General features: G+C 39.5%; 1 protein-coding gene and 1 pseudogene across 1 annotated transcript; both read right to left on the bottom strand.

Annotated features, from left to right (window-relative positions):
* Positions 1-10,020: 10,020 nt before the first annotated feature.
* LOC111876633 (uncharacterized protein At2g29880-like) lies at positions 10,021-11,056 on the bottom strand (annotated as a pseudogene).
* A 182-nt stretch (positions 11,057-11,238) lies between these two features.
* Positions 11,239-12,417, bottom strand: LOC111876634 (uncharacterized). Its single transcript, XM_023873179.2, has 2 exons — positions 11,772-12,417; positions 11,239-11,702 (listed from the first exon to the last, which is right to left on the bottom strand). Exons 1-2 carry the CDS (start codon positions 12,415-12,417, stop codon positions 11,239-11,241), a joined length of 1,110 nt encoding a protein of 369 aa, XP_023728947.2.
* Positions 12,418-13,075: the final 658 nt, after the last annotated feature.

The raw sequence follows: 13,075 nt of genomic DNA, 5'->3' as shown, positions 1-13,075 counted from the left end.
CTATGGTGCACATACAACCCTAATAACTTTTTGATCTAAGTTTTCTCTAGTTATACATGCAAAAAAAAAATTCCAAAGCATGAAGCCTACAACTAGGATACAATTTGACATATGAATCATAAAAGTAAGTTAGAAGAATACCTCTTGATTATAGCTTGTAGATATTAGTTTTTCAAGATCCTAGCACCTCAAGTGTGATGCCTCAAATGTCTTACAACAAACCAAGAACAAGAGGAGGAACTTGAGAGAGAGGTTCGGAGACACAAAAATCATTTAGGGCTTCTAGGAACACATAGTGCACGATTTTTTACTTTAGAGGAATACATATATAGTGTAGAATTCCAAGAGTCATAAGCAAAACCTAATTCTTACACTTTGGCTTATGTTCCATAATTCATATGGACTAATATTTCATGGAATTTCACATAAGCTTTGTCCATCATGGATCAATAGCCCAAACCATATGTATCACTGATTTACATATATAATCAGTCTCCGTTAATTTAATTAGTCTCTTTTGATCACTAAATTAATTCCAGTTAATTCTTGATCAATAATAATTAAATAGTATGATTTCTCAATTAATATATTATACTTATAATATATTAATAAATCATAGATAACCACTTTCTCAAATATCCATCCTATTAAATTGCTCCATAGAGTTGCAACCCAAATAGACCATGCTTATATCGGGTCAAGTACATACCAATCATAGTTAAGGGCTTATACACCTAATCCAACAATCTGAGCCTCCATGTTTTCCTAATAAACCCTTCATGACGAAGTGCATCAAAATTGTCCATATCTCAAGAACTGCAGATTTCTTGAACTCCCTTGGATTTGTAAGCCCCTTTGAACCCGATTTGGTTCAAGAACTCTTGAAACTCTTCTGCAGTTGGTTTAAAGACCGAGATTCTTTTGGATTTGGGGAAAATCCAATGGTTCTTAGGAATGCATCTTTCGTTATACAAAAAAGTAAACTAAGTTTTTTGAGTGAAGAACGTACCTGTAAAATTACTGGGTCGTAGTGTTCGTCTTCTACGTTGGAGATCGAAATGGCGTTGGAAAGTCGGAGCAAGATCCAAAATGAAGTCAAGGGTCTAGATTTTTTCAAAATATATTTTGAATTTTGAAATTCAAATTTCTGATCCGGAACACATACGAAAACTCCGGAATGAGCATTCCGAAGGCAACGAAATGGGCCGACACATCCGAAATAGGTTCCGAAACAGCCCATTCGGCAGAATGTGGTTATTTTGCAAAAAAAAAATGAGTTATATTTTTAAAAACACACAAAAAAATTGATTAGTTTACTCAATTTCCCTATGGCAAAGGGGAGTGGTAACACTCTTAACACCTTGCCACGTCAGATTTTGGAATGCCACCTCATTTTTGACCATTTAGCGCCTAACATTAGCATTTGGTAAGGAGTGGTAACACTTCTAGCACTCCATTTTTTTTTATTTTTTTCTAATTTAATTTAATTACTTTGTTTTAATATAGAAACTTTTTGTGCATAAATATTAAACATTTTTTTTTGAAACCACAAACAATTAATATAATATCAATTATATTTTCTAAAAAAAATATTTCATATTAAATTAAAAAAGTAACTATAAATTAAAACTTAAAATACTGAACACCGACAAACACGATTTAATAATTCACACCAACGAACAATTAACAGACCCTAACTGTAACATCCCAAATTTCGAGTCCAAAATTTCATTTTAATTAACTGAGTATAAAAACATTCATAAGAAAACTACGTAGAAATATATCCTTTCGTAAATCAACATATCATGTCTGAAAACCCAAATCATAAGATAGAAATATGTTAGAGTATAATCCCAGAATATCACAAGTGCGGAAAATCAGTGCGTGTGTGTATGATGTGCTGCTACCGCACCAGCTCCTTCCCCTTCGCTGAAGAGGTACCTGAAACCAAAATTGTAAACTGTAAGCACTAAGCTTAGTGGGTTCCCCTATCATACCACATAACATACAATCACATAACATACATATACTTTTAGGCATATCTGGGTGCCCGACCTACCCCTTCGGTCATGTCGACCGGATACTGCCTAGCATATCTGGGTGTTGGCCTCCCCTTCGGTCCTGTCAACCAGGATACTGCCTAGCACATATGGGTGCTGGCCTACCCCTTCAATCCTGTCGACCGGATACTAGGGACTATTTCACCCCTTTACTACTACCACATAACATGAATCACATAATCATATTTTATCTAGTATGACTGGGTATGACTACCCCTCTTTGGTCCTATCGGCCGAAAATCTTGGGGACTATCTCCCCTACTGCTACTGGCATATAACATCATCTGATACTGACACATAACGTATCAGGTAGTAGCAAACCTAGATGAATATCACAAAGACAATCATCTAACATACAACTCATACTAGTGGGCCGACATTGTGGCCGTAGACCCACTGCTACTAGACGGTAACTCACCTCGAACGAGTAGCTGCTGATAACCTGCGCGGGAAATCTCTGTCTGCGGCTGCTCCGAAAATCCTCCAGCTATAATCCCCACAAAACACTCAGTCAGAACCTAATATATACTCTTAGGGTAAAATGACTATTTTACCCCTGACCAAGTCAAAGTCAACTTCCAGTTGACCCGACTCGTTGAGTTGGGCCGCTAACTCGTCGAGTCCCTATCCTTTCATCTGTCCTTCTTCACGCCTCTACTCTTCGAGTTTGGCAACGACTCGACGAGTTCTCCTTCTAAAACAACCCCGAATGAAACTTCATCCGAATCGCCGAGTTGTATGAACAACTCGTCGAGTTCATCTCCATCCTATGAACAAGTCCTGCCCTCGACTCGTCGAGTTGTATGAACAACTCGTCTAGTTCATCTTCAAGAGTTGGGAGATTGCCTTGTACTCGCCGAGTCTGCTCATGCACTCACCGGGTCCAACGAACTCTAGGACTATGGCTTATCCTAATACATTGGGTCACTCCCCGGGACCCTCTAAAACCTTTCCAGCACTCCACTGGGTCTCTTTGACCCATAACAGAAAAGGGAAGTCTAACCTCGGACTCGTCAAGTCCCAAGAACGACTCGCCGAGTCGACACTGTCCAAGTCTATTTCTTCGATTTTTGGTGTACAACTCTTGTCCAAATGATAGATCTAGGTCCCTAAACTCGATCTAGCACAGAAAGTTACAAACTTTACGTGCATGCATGGGACTTAGAGCCTAAAATGCTCTAAAAGAGACTCTTAAGTTGCATGGGGGCTTCCATGGGTGCAAAAGCATCCCTTTTCTGCCTTGTAACTCCTTCATGGACCTAGATCCGAAGCCTCAACCCCCAACCATGCGTGCAATCATGGTTGGTTACCAAGAATGGCTTATAAAAGCCATAAATCTCCTCAAAAAGGGATCTAGCAAATGAAGAAGCAAGGTGTCGACTTTATACCTTATGGGAACGGCAAATGGCGAACAAACTTGAACTCCCTTGGTCTTCTCTTGATTCCTCTAGGCTTTTCCTTCTTCTTTGAGTTCAAAACCACCAAAAAGCACCACAAATGCCTTAGCTTTTTACACAAACGGTTAGGGTTTGCTATGGGGGGTTTCTGGAAGCAATAGGGACGAAGGGGTGGCTGGATGAGATGCTTAAATAGGGTGCAAACCCTTAGGTTAGGTTTTGTCCAGTCAGAGTCTACTCGTCGAGTCTGGGAGCCGACTCGACGAGTCCGTCATTTAAATCTCGTATCAAATCCGCTTCAACTCGAAGAGTTGGGCCTTCAACTCGCCGAGTCCCATGCCAAAAATTCAAAATACTTAAATAGAATACATACCACGAACCAGGTGCTACAAATCTCCCCCACTTATTTTAGACTTCATCCTCGAAGTCTGCTGCTCGTTCCTGAAAAAAGCTATGGGTAATGCTCCATCATCTCATCCACCGGCTCCCAAGTCCATTTTGAGCTCTTCTGGTGCTGCCATTGCACCTTCACCATCTCGACCCTCTTGTTCCTCAGATCCTTCGATTTTTGGTCAAGGATCGCCACAGGCCGCTCAATGTAATTCAGGTTGTCATCGACCTGAATATCCTCTAAAGGTACCACTGCCGAATCGTCCACCAAACATTTCCAGAGCTGGGAGACGTGAAAAGTGCTATGAATCTGACTGAGTTCGGCTGGCAAGTCCAGCTTATACGCCACTTTGCCCATCGGGGATATAACCTTGAAGGGTCTGATATACCTGGGACCCAACTTAGCCCGTTTCCTAAATCGGATGACGCCCTTCCATGGCGACACCGTCAGGAGAACCATATCTCCGACCTGGAACTCCAGGTCTGATCGGCGCTTGTCAGCATAACTTGTCTGCCGAATCTGAGCAGTTTGAAGCCTGCTCCAGACCTGCTGAATCCTCTATGTCATCTTGAGCACCACTTTGGTGCTCCCCATGACCCTCTTTCCAACCTCACCCCAACATATCGGGGTCCTACACTTCCTCCCGTATAACATCTCGAAGGGAGGACGGTCAATACTCGCGTAGTAGTTGTTGTTGTACGAGAACTCAGCCAATGGGAGGTAAGTATCCCAACTACCACCAAAGTCCAACACGCACGTCCGCAACATATCCTCAAGTGATAGATGGTCCGCTCGCTCTGCCCATCCGTCTGCGGGTGAAAAGCGGTGCTAAAGTGTAGACGAGTTCCCAACTCGTCGTGGAATATCTTCCAAAATCTGGAAATAAACCGCACATCTCTGTCAGAAAATCATGGAGACTGGCACTACATGCCTAGCCACCTCCTCCCGAATGTAGATGTCGGCCAGCTTCTCGGCCGATATACTCTCTTGGATCGGTATGAAATGAGCACTCTTGGTCAATCGATCCACGACTCCCCGCGCGGTCGTGGGAAGTTTGGTGATGAAATCTACGATGACCCATATAGAATCCACTTCCACATGGGAATATCTAACGATTGCATCTTGCCGTGTGGTCTCTGATGCTCGGCCTTGACCTTCCTGCAGGTCAAGCACCACTCCAAGTACCATGCCACATTCCGCTTCATGCAGGGCCACCAATAGTTGAGACGAAGATCCCTATACATCTTCGTCGCCCCGGGATGGATAGAAAACCTGGACTTGTGTGCCACCTCCATCAATGTCTGATGCACGCCTCTATGAAAGGGGACCCACACCCTATGGTGAAGGGTCAACAATCCTCGGCTATCATAGTCGAAAGAGGAAACCTGACCTACAATACACTCATTCTTCTGATGTTCCTCCTTCATAGCTTCCTGCTGGGCCTCTCGGATCTGCTCCAACAGCGGAGTCACCACGGTCATCCGCATGCAGATATCCCTGATCGGCGCTGCCTTGCGGCTAAACGCGTCGGCCACTACATTGGCCTTCCCCGGGTGGTAAAGAATCTCACAATCATAATCCTTCACCACGTCCAACCACCGACGCTGCCTCATGTTCAGATTTGGCTAGTCCATGAGATACCTCAGGCTCTTGTGGTCCTTGTAAATGGTACAACGAACCCCATAGAGGTAATGACGTCAAATCATGAGGGCGAAAACCACCGCCCCCAGCTCCAAATCATGTGTCGGGTAGTTCGCCTTGTGAGGTTTCAGCTGCCTCGAAGCGTAAGCAATAACATGTCCTATCTGTATCAAAACTGCGCCCAAACCCGAGATGGACGCATCGCAATATACGGTAAAATCCTCCATGCCCTCTGGCATAGCTAAAATTGGCGCCTTGCATAATCTTTGTCTCAAATCCTTAAAAGCAGCTTGCTGCTCAAGCCCCTAGCTAAAGACCACGACTTACCTCGTCAGCCTGGTCAGGGGTACGGCTATCTTAGAGAAATCCTAGCTGAATCTCCGACAATAGCCGGCTAATCCTAGGAAACTCTGAATCTCAGATAGAGACCTCGGAACCTCCCATCTCATCACGGCCTCCACTTTGGCCGGATCAACCGATATCACGTTTTGGTTGACAAGGTGCCCAAGAAACTGCACCTCGCGTAACTAGAACTCACACTTGAAGAACTTAGCATACAAGTTCTCCCTCCTCAAAGTCTCTAGAACCACTCGCGGGTGCTCCTCATGCTCCTCCTGCGTCTTGAAGTAAACCAAGATATCATTGATGAAAACTATCACGGACCGATCCAGCATCGATCTACATACGCGGTTCATGAGATCCATGAACGCGGCAGGAGCATTGGTGAGTCCGAAGGGCATCACCACGAACTCGTAGTGGCCATAGTGATTCTGAAACGCAGTCTTCTGCACATCCTCCTCTTGGACCCTCATCTGATGATAACCTGAACGCAAATCGATCTTGGAGAACCAAGATGCTCTCTGTAGCTGGTCGAAGAGGTCGTCAATCCTCGGGAGTGGGTAATGGTTATTCACTGTTACCTTGTTCAGCTCCCAGTAGTCTATGCACATGCGATGCGACCCGTCCTTCTTCTTGACAAACAGAATCAAGGGCTCCCCAAGGCGAGCTACTCGGCCTGATAAATCTCTTGTCTAGCAGCTCCTACAGCTGTGTAGACAACTCCTGCATCTCGGGAGGAGCCAACCGATACGATGCCTTGGCTATCAGAGCTACACCAGGGACTAGGTCAATCCTGATATTTACCACTTGTTTGAACGAGCATTACGCATACCAAACATACATATACGAGTTATCAAACTATTATCTTGAAATCATTTATGTACTGTGTACACTACCATGAGATTTACCACTTGTTTGAACGAGCATTACACATTTTTATGGATTTTCTTATCAAGTATAACAGGTTTTTCATGACAAACTCTAGTTAAGGGCCTTATGAGTGAGACATTATTCATTACCCTAAGTACAAACAAACACTTAGAAGACCCACACCACTATAACCGTTAATCTTCGGAGCTGAGATACGTATGTATAGATCTATACGAGTAGACATCCCCACTCGTGGTTGCTAGCTACAACCTCGACCGATCAATCGAAGCGGGTGATAAATATCTAAAACAGTTTTACGACGTCCAATGAAGCGTCGTAGGGGTAGGTACAGTCACGTAGCTCGGTTATAGGACTCACTATAAGCATTAACTAGATCTCATAATCTAGAAACCACATATCTGGTTTCTCTGGTTATCAAACATTTTGAGTATGGATTTACTCACGGTTTTCTTTAAGCACCAAACATTTTGAGTATGGAATTACTCACGGTTTCTCTGATTACTAAACATTTTGAGTATGGATTTATTCACGATTCTTTGAGTACCAAACATTTTGAGTATGGATTAACTCACGATTTTTCTGATTACTAAACATTTTGGCCATGGATTTAATTATAAATTTCTATTTTATCAAACATTTTCAAACATGGCTTAAACTATAAATGGAATACTTTTTAATATTTTAAAGTATCATTACTGCGGTTAGCAGAAAACCTGTAAACTTTCACCAACCTTGTGTTGACCCTCAAAATTTCATGTATTCTTAGAGTATCACTAAACGAGCTTTCAGTCAGAAGATCAGTCATGGATTTCAGGCGACCTAGATTTATCTAGCTTTTGATAAATCGGCCTATCCGTTAAGGGAACTTTATGAATTTCTTATTATGAACTTTGTATTCAAACCTTAAAGAGTAATGTAATTGCTATTTTGTTTGTAGGGTTTCAAAGCACTCCATGGATGATCGCAATGGGCCCCTTTGATGAATTGTAGGTTAAAAGCTCAACACTTGTCTTTTCCCTATAAATGGTCATGTAATATTCATTATTAGGGTTAAGAGTAAGGCAAAATGTAGTCGCCACGTGAGGTTTCTTATGTATTGTTAGATTCTTTAGTCTATGTTGAAAGTGTAATTTATTCCTCTTGTTTGAATAAATCGAGTGATCATTTGACCTAATCTTCATATTTGTGTTTGTTCTTATTTTCCGCATCTTGTTCATCAAATCTTAATTAGGGTTTTCATCCCAACAAGTGGTATCAGAGCGGGTCTTTGAAGATCTATTGATTTTTGAAGTATCGGTTCTTAATTTGGTGATTTTCTGCACAAGTTATTGAAGATATTGGTGTTTTGACGGTTTGGAATCAAAGTTTTTTTTTTCCACTGTTCATGGAGATTTACAGTGTTCACTATTCATCTGGTATTTTTTTTTAATCTATTCGTTTTACTATTCGTATCCGTTTGTTAATTCGTCAAATATCAACAACGATTCTACGGTTTTAATCTGGCCCAAATAATTGGTCTGTTGCTATTCATGATCCATTCCCTAAACCCATTGTTTCGATTGCTGTTCGTGCGTTTTTGGACCAACCAATATCGATTTCTGTTCATTGATCTTATCATTCCATGAAATCGTTCATCGCTAATCGAATCATCTGTCATCAAAAACGATTCCAATCTTATTAATTGATTTTGTGTTTAAACTAAATCAATTTGTTCATTCATGTTTCTATATCGAATATCGATTTTATATCGTTCTGTGAAGCCAAGAACAGATGAAGATAGTGATGAATTTAATTAGAAAAATCATTTGATCCTGAAATCAATATGAGAAATGTTGATATTGGTATTTGTCGATAATCAATTTGGATGGTCAACCCTGGAAGTCAAAATCAGATCGAAAGGTTTAAAACGGAACTACAAAATCACTTTGTTGAACAGAAATCGGGGTCAAAATCAGATCTTGAATCCTGTTTGGTATTGATTGAAATAGAAAGAATTAGTCGGATCCTACACTGAATCAATCTTTGTAATCGGAAGTGTGATACGATGAATGAAGAGTCACACCTGAATGTCAAAATTTCTTTGAAAGACTTTACCTGCGAATGATCTTAGTTTCAGTGATTGGAAATCTGGGCTTGCATGCTTGTTACCTGCGATTGTTTGGGTTATGGTCAATTGTGTTTCGACTTTAATGGTCAAAATCGTAAAGAATGGTCTCACCTGCGAAGGTAATTGGGAGTATGGCTCGCATTCTTGATTGGAACTCGGTTGAAATAGGTGTGTATCTGTTCGAACGTGGTAGTCAATTAAAAAGTCAAAATTGACTCTGATTTGGGGTGAACTATGAAGGAACATCTAACCTGCAAACGATCGAAGCTCGTTTTTTCTAGGCTCGCACTCATAACGTTCGTCGACGTGGATTTGCATCAGGTTTATAATCGATGGACTTGGAACGAACCTGGAATGAACTTGGGTTCGCATGATTATGCTTGGAACCGAATGGAACCAAACGTTCAGTTGGGTTTGCTTTTTGGGTGTGTAATCAACATGAAACGAACCTTACAATCACAAGCGAAACTCATAGAAGCAAAGGTCACAGACGCGAACATTTGAAGCGAACCTAAGGTCCGCTTCCGGTTGACAATGATTCGCATCTAGCTTCAAATAGGTTTGGAATTGGAATTGGCCTGGATTCCTAACTCCCACAAACATAAGAAATGTGAACGAAAGGTTTGATCGGAATAGGATTTGTGGTTCCATCTGTTTGAAGTCGCCATGCCAGTCGCTTTGGGTGTTGATTCTTTTACACCCTGCTCCTGAGTTCATTAAAGGAAAGAAAAGAAAAGAAAAGAAAAAAAGGAAGAACAAGGAGGGAAAAGAAAAGAAAGGGAACAGAAAGGATAAAGTATTCCATGCTCCCGAGTTCAAAAGAAAGGAAAAGAAAGTATACATTTTAGGTGCTCCCGAGTTGAAAGGAAAAGAAAAAAAAATAAATAAAAGACAATTATACCCTTCATGTTATTAAGTAAATATTTTAAGTGTTTACAACCCCACATCCATTCTAACACCCCCCGCCCCCACCCCCACCCCCCCCCCCAAAAAAATAACCAACTCTCCCCTCCTCCCCGTCTAGTTAAAACATTAACAAAACCTTTTTTGAAAAAGGAAAACCGCATGTTATTCAAAACCGCATGTTATTCAATTGTTTTCAAGATGCAAAACAAAAACCACAAACAACTTTAAAAAAAAAAACCAAAATCATAAACGCATAAGATCAATCCAGTAACAATCACTCAAGGTTATTCAATCACGTGCACCCATCATATCTTTGAGGACACCCATCCGTATCTGAAGGGGACAACTGAACAATGTCCTAGCTTTTGCTTGATTTGCTGCCAAAAAATTTAGAGCCCTCGGTAATTCATGGGGTTCCAAACCCACCAACTCCAATTCTCTATAAATTTCGTCCCCTGTATACTCCCGAGGATAAGCTTTATCAAATATTACATTACCCTCCCTGATAGCACCAGCCACATTATCAACTGATTTCATTATCTTTGAGTTAAAATCTTCTTCTTCTTCGTCTTCTTCTTCAAATTTCCTCTTTTTACTCTTACACTTCTTTGCACCTGAAGACTGCCCTTGTGAAAACGGAGTTGGAATAACACCCTGAATGTCATCATCAAGATCAACATATTCGTTCTCCAAATGAATTTCATTGTTAGCTAACAAGTCGTCAACTTCTTTAATTGTTTCAACTTGAATTTTTACATTTTTATTTAATCGGTCATTTCTTTCTTTCGCCGTTTCAGCATGTGCACCAGATGCCCTATCCCTTGCACATAATATCAACATATCATCAAAGTTTGCGATCTTTTTTGTCCTTAACAACGCAGCCTCAGGTTTTGACTATTTAACAACACAAAAATAATTAATATTGCAAACGATAACATAAAATATTTAAAAAAATAACATATACATAAAAGAAACACTTACATTTATTAAATTATCCCATACTTCTTCCTCTGCTTCTATTAGTTGAGTAGTTGAATTCCAAGCGAACCCGCTCAATGAAATTCCCCTAAACAAATCGTACCATTGCGAAAAATGTTTTTTTTAAGGTTTTGTAGCGATTCTTCAAATGACTTTTGGTAATATCCATTTGATGCTCTGTGTTCAACTCCTCAACCATTTGAGCATATGCAGTTGGTGTGAAACTACCATTCACCCTATTTCCTATCTCTTGTTGTTTAATCATCGCTTTGATGTACGCATAATCCATCTTATCTGACCATTTAACTTGTTCCTTTTCACTACCACTAGCTTCCTGTTTGCTCATGATGACTTTGCACATAGGAATAAAAATTAAAGAATCATACATTGTTAGACCACAATACGAAGCATAATACTAATGAAAAATATGAAGGGTAAAACACATAATTAATCTCAAAAACCAATCCTCAATAAAATGTGAAATTGAAAACAAAATGCATCAATAAGAAACTAGTTTTACATATTAATTTAATTGTTTGAATGTGCCAAATAATTTGCCCACATTTCATTTGCAATTGAATTCCTTAGTTGATCTGCCCTACTATTATCCTCATCTGTTTCTGTTGAATTACGACGATCTTGCTCTTGTGGTTCGTTTAAGATCTCCTGCATCACCTCATCTTCAAGATTTGTGCCGCGGTCTTCATCTAGTAAAAAGTTGTGTAGAATACAACATGCCAAAAATATGGCAGATTGTGTTTCACAAGAGTAAAATGGTTCCGTTGTACTTCGAATGATAGGAAACCTTCTTTTAAGGACACCAAAAGCTCGTTCAATGGCGTTACGTAACGAAGCATGACGAAGATTAAACAACTCTTTAGAATTTTGTGGACCACGCATGGAGTACTCTTTTAAATGATATCTAACACCTCTATATGGCGCCATTAGTTTATTCGTATGAGGCAAACCCCCATCTACTAAACAATATCTACCTATAAAGAGCTTAATCAATATTATTGAAAAATATTAGATATTGAAATTACATTGGTTTAATAAATTACCTGATGGAATTAGTAGTTTATCATCTCTAGTAAATGTGTTCTTTATTATTCTCGAGTCTGATGCAGTACCCTCCCAACCCGTTAACACATACGTAAACTTCAAATCAAATGTGCAAGCAGCTAATACATTTATTGTCGGGTATCCCTTACGACCACGGTATCTAGGGGCATCTCTGTTAGGCACATGGACACGAACATGTGTTCCATCTATTGCCCCTATACAATCCTTGAAAAAAGGATAAAATCTCCTATTTTCTTGAATTTCTCTCGGGACAACATCACCTGTAGGTTGCTGAATATAAAGACCTTCTATTGCTATAATCGATCGTAATACTCTATGGAAGCACCTACTCGTTGTTGATCTAGAGCGACGATACATCCACGAGGTAAACCGAGTTCGCAAATCATTACTTACAATATGCAAAAATCTAGCAACATGTTCCTCAACGGACATGCGTTGCGTACGTCGTAGACCACCTACAGTTTGTAAGATTTCACACAATCTCCTAAAAGCATTTTCACTCATACGAATAAGGTCACGACATTGACCACCTTCTAAAAGATTGTGTAGCAACTCTTCCCGTACAGCTTGTCTTTCTAAAATAACTTTTCTAGTGGGTAACCTAACCCGCTTTTTGTTGGCCATATTACGTTGTGTAATAAAAGTCAACAACAAGCAAATCAAGTTAACGACTTGCAATTGTCGGGCTCTTAAAGCATGAGCAGGGTTGAGTACCGGAGTATCCATAAGGACTAAATATGAACTAATCCCTTTTTCTTATACATGATCAAATAGTTTGAGTTAAATTTAAACAACATTGATAAAAATAACATGTAATTATAAAGAGTTGATTTATTAATTATAATTAATAAACTTTTTTTGTTATAAAAGTTAAATGTAATCTAGGGGCAAAACAGTCATTTTGATAAAAATAACATGTAATTATAAAGAGTTGATTTATTAATTATAATTAATAAACTTTTTTTGTTATAAAAGTTAAATGTAATCTTGGGGCAAAACACTCATTTTGATAAAAATAACATGTAATTAGCTTTAAAAAATAACATGTAATTAGCTTCAAAAAACAATTTTTTCTTTCTTTTCTAAAACGAGAATCTCTATATGCTAATAATCTTGAAAATTTCACTTTTTCATCTTTGTGTGAAGATAAAAAAATGCAACCTGTGGCAGCATATTGCTTGTGAAATTTGTAGACTTGGACATGCAGATCCATAAGTTTACTCCATAAAATTATATATTTTTTTTTCTTAAAATCCATGTAATATATACAAACTATATAATT

This window comes from Lactuca sativa, chromosome 2, assembly GCF_002870075.4.
Source record: "Lactuca sativa cultivar Salinas chromosome 2, Lsat_Salinas_v11, whole genome shotgun sequence".
Taxonomy (NCBI): domain Eukaryota; kingdom Viridiplantae; phylum Streptophyta; class Magnoliopsida; order Asterales; family Asteraceae; genus Lactuca; species Lactuca sativa.
This window is presented reverse-complemented; position numbering and strand designations above follow the sequence as displayed.

What these genes read in the sequence shown, in the direction of transcription:
- LOC111876634 (XM_023873179.2), bottom strand. Translation starts at nt 12,417, where the DNA reads ATGGCCAACAAAAAGCGGGTTAGGTTACCCACTAGAAAAGTTATTTTA. An exon ending in TAAACTACTAATTCCATCAG is followed by an intron (nt 11,703 to 11,771) that starts GTAATTTATTAA and finishes AGCTCTTTATAG; the next exon opens with GTAGATATTGTTTAGTAGAT.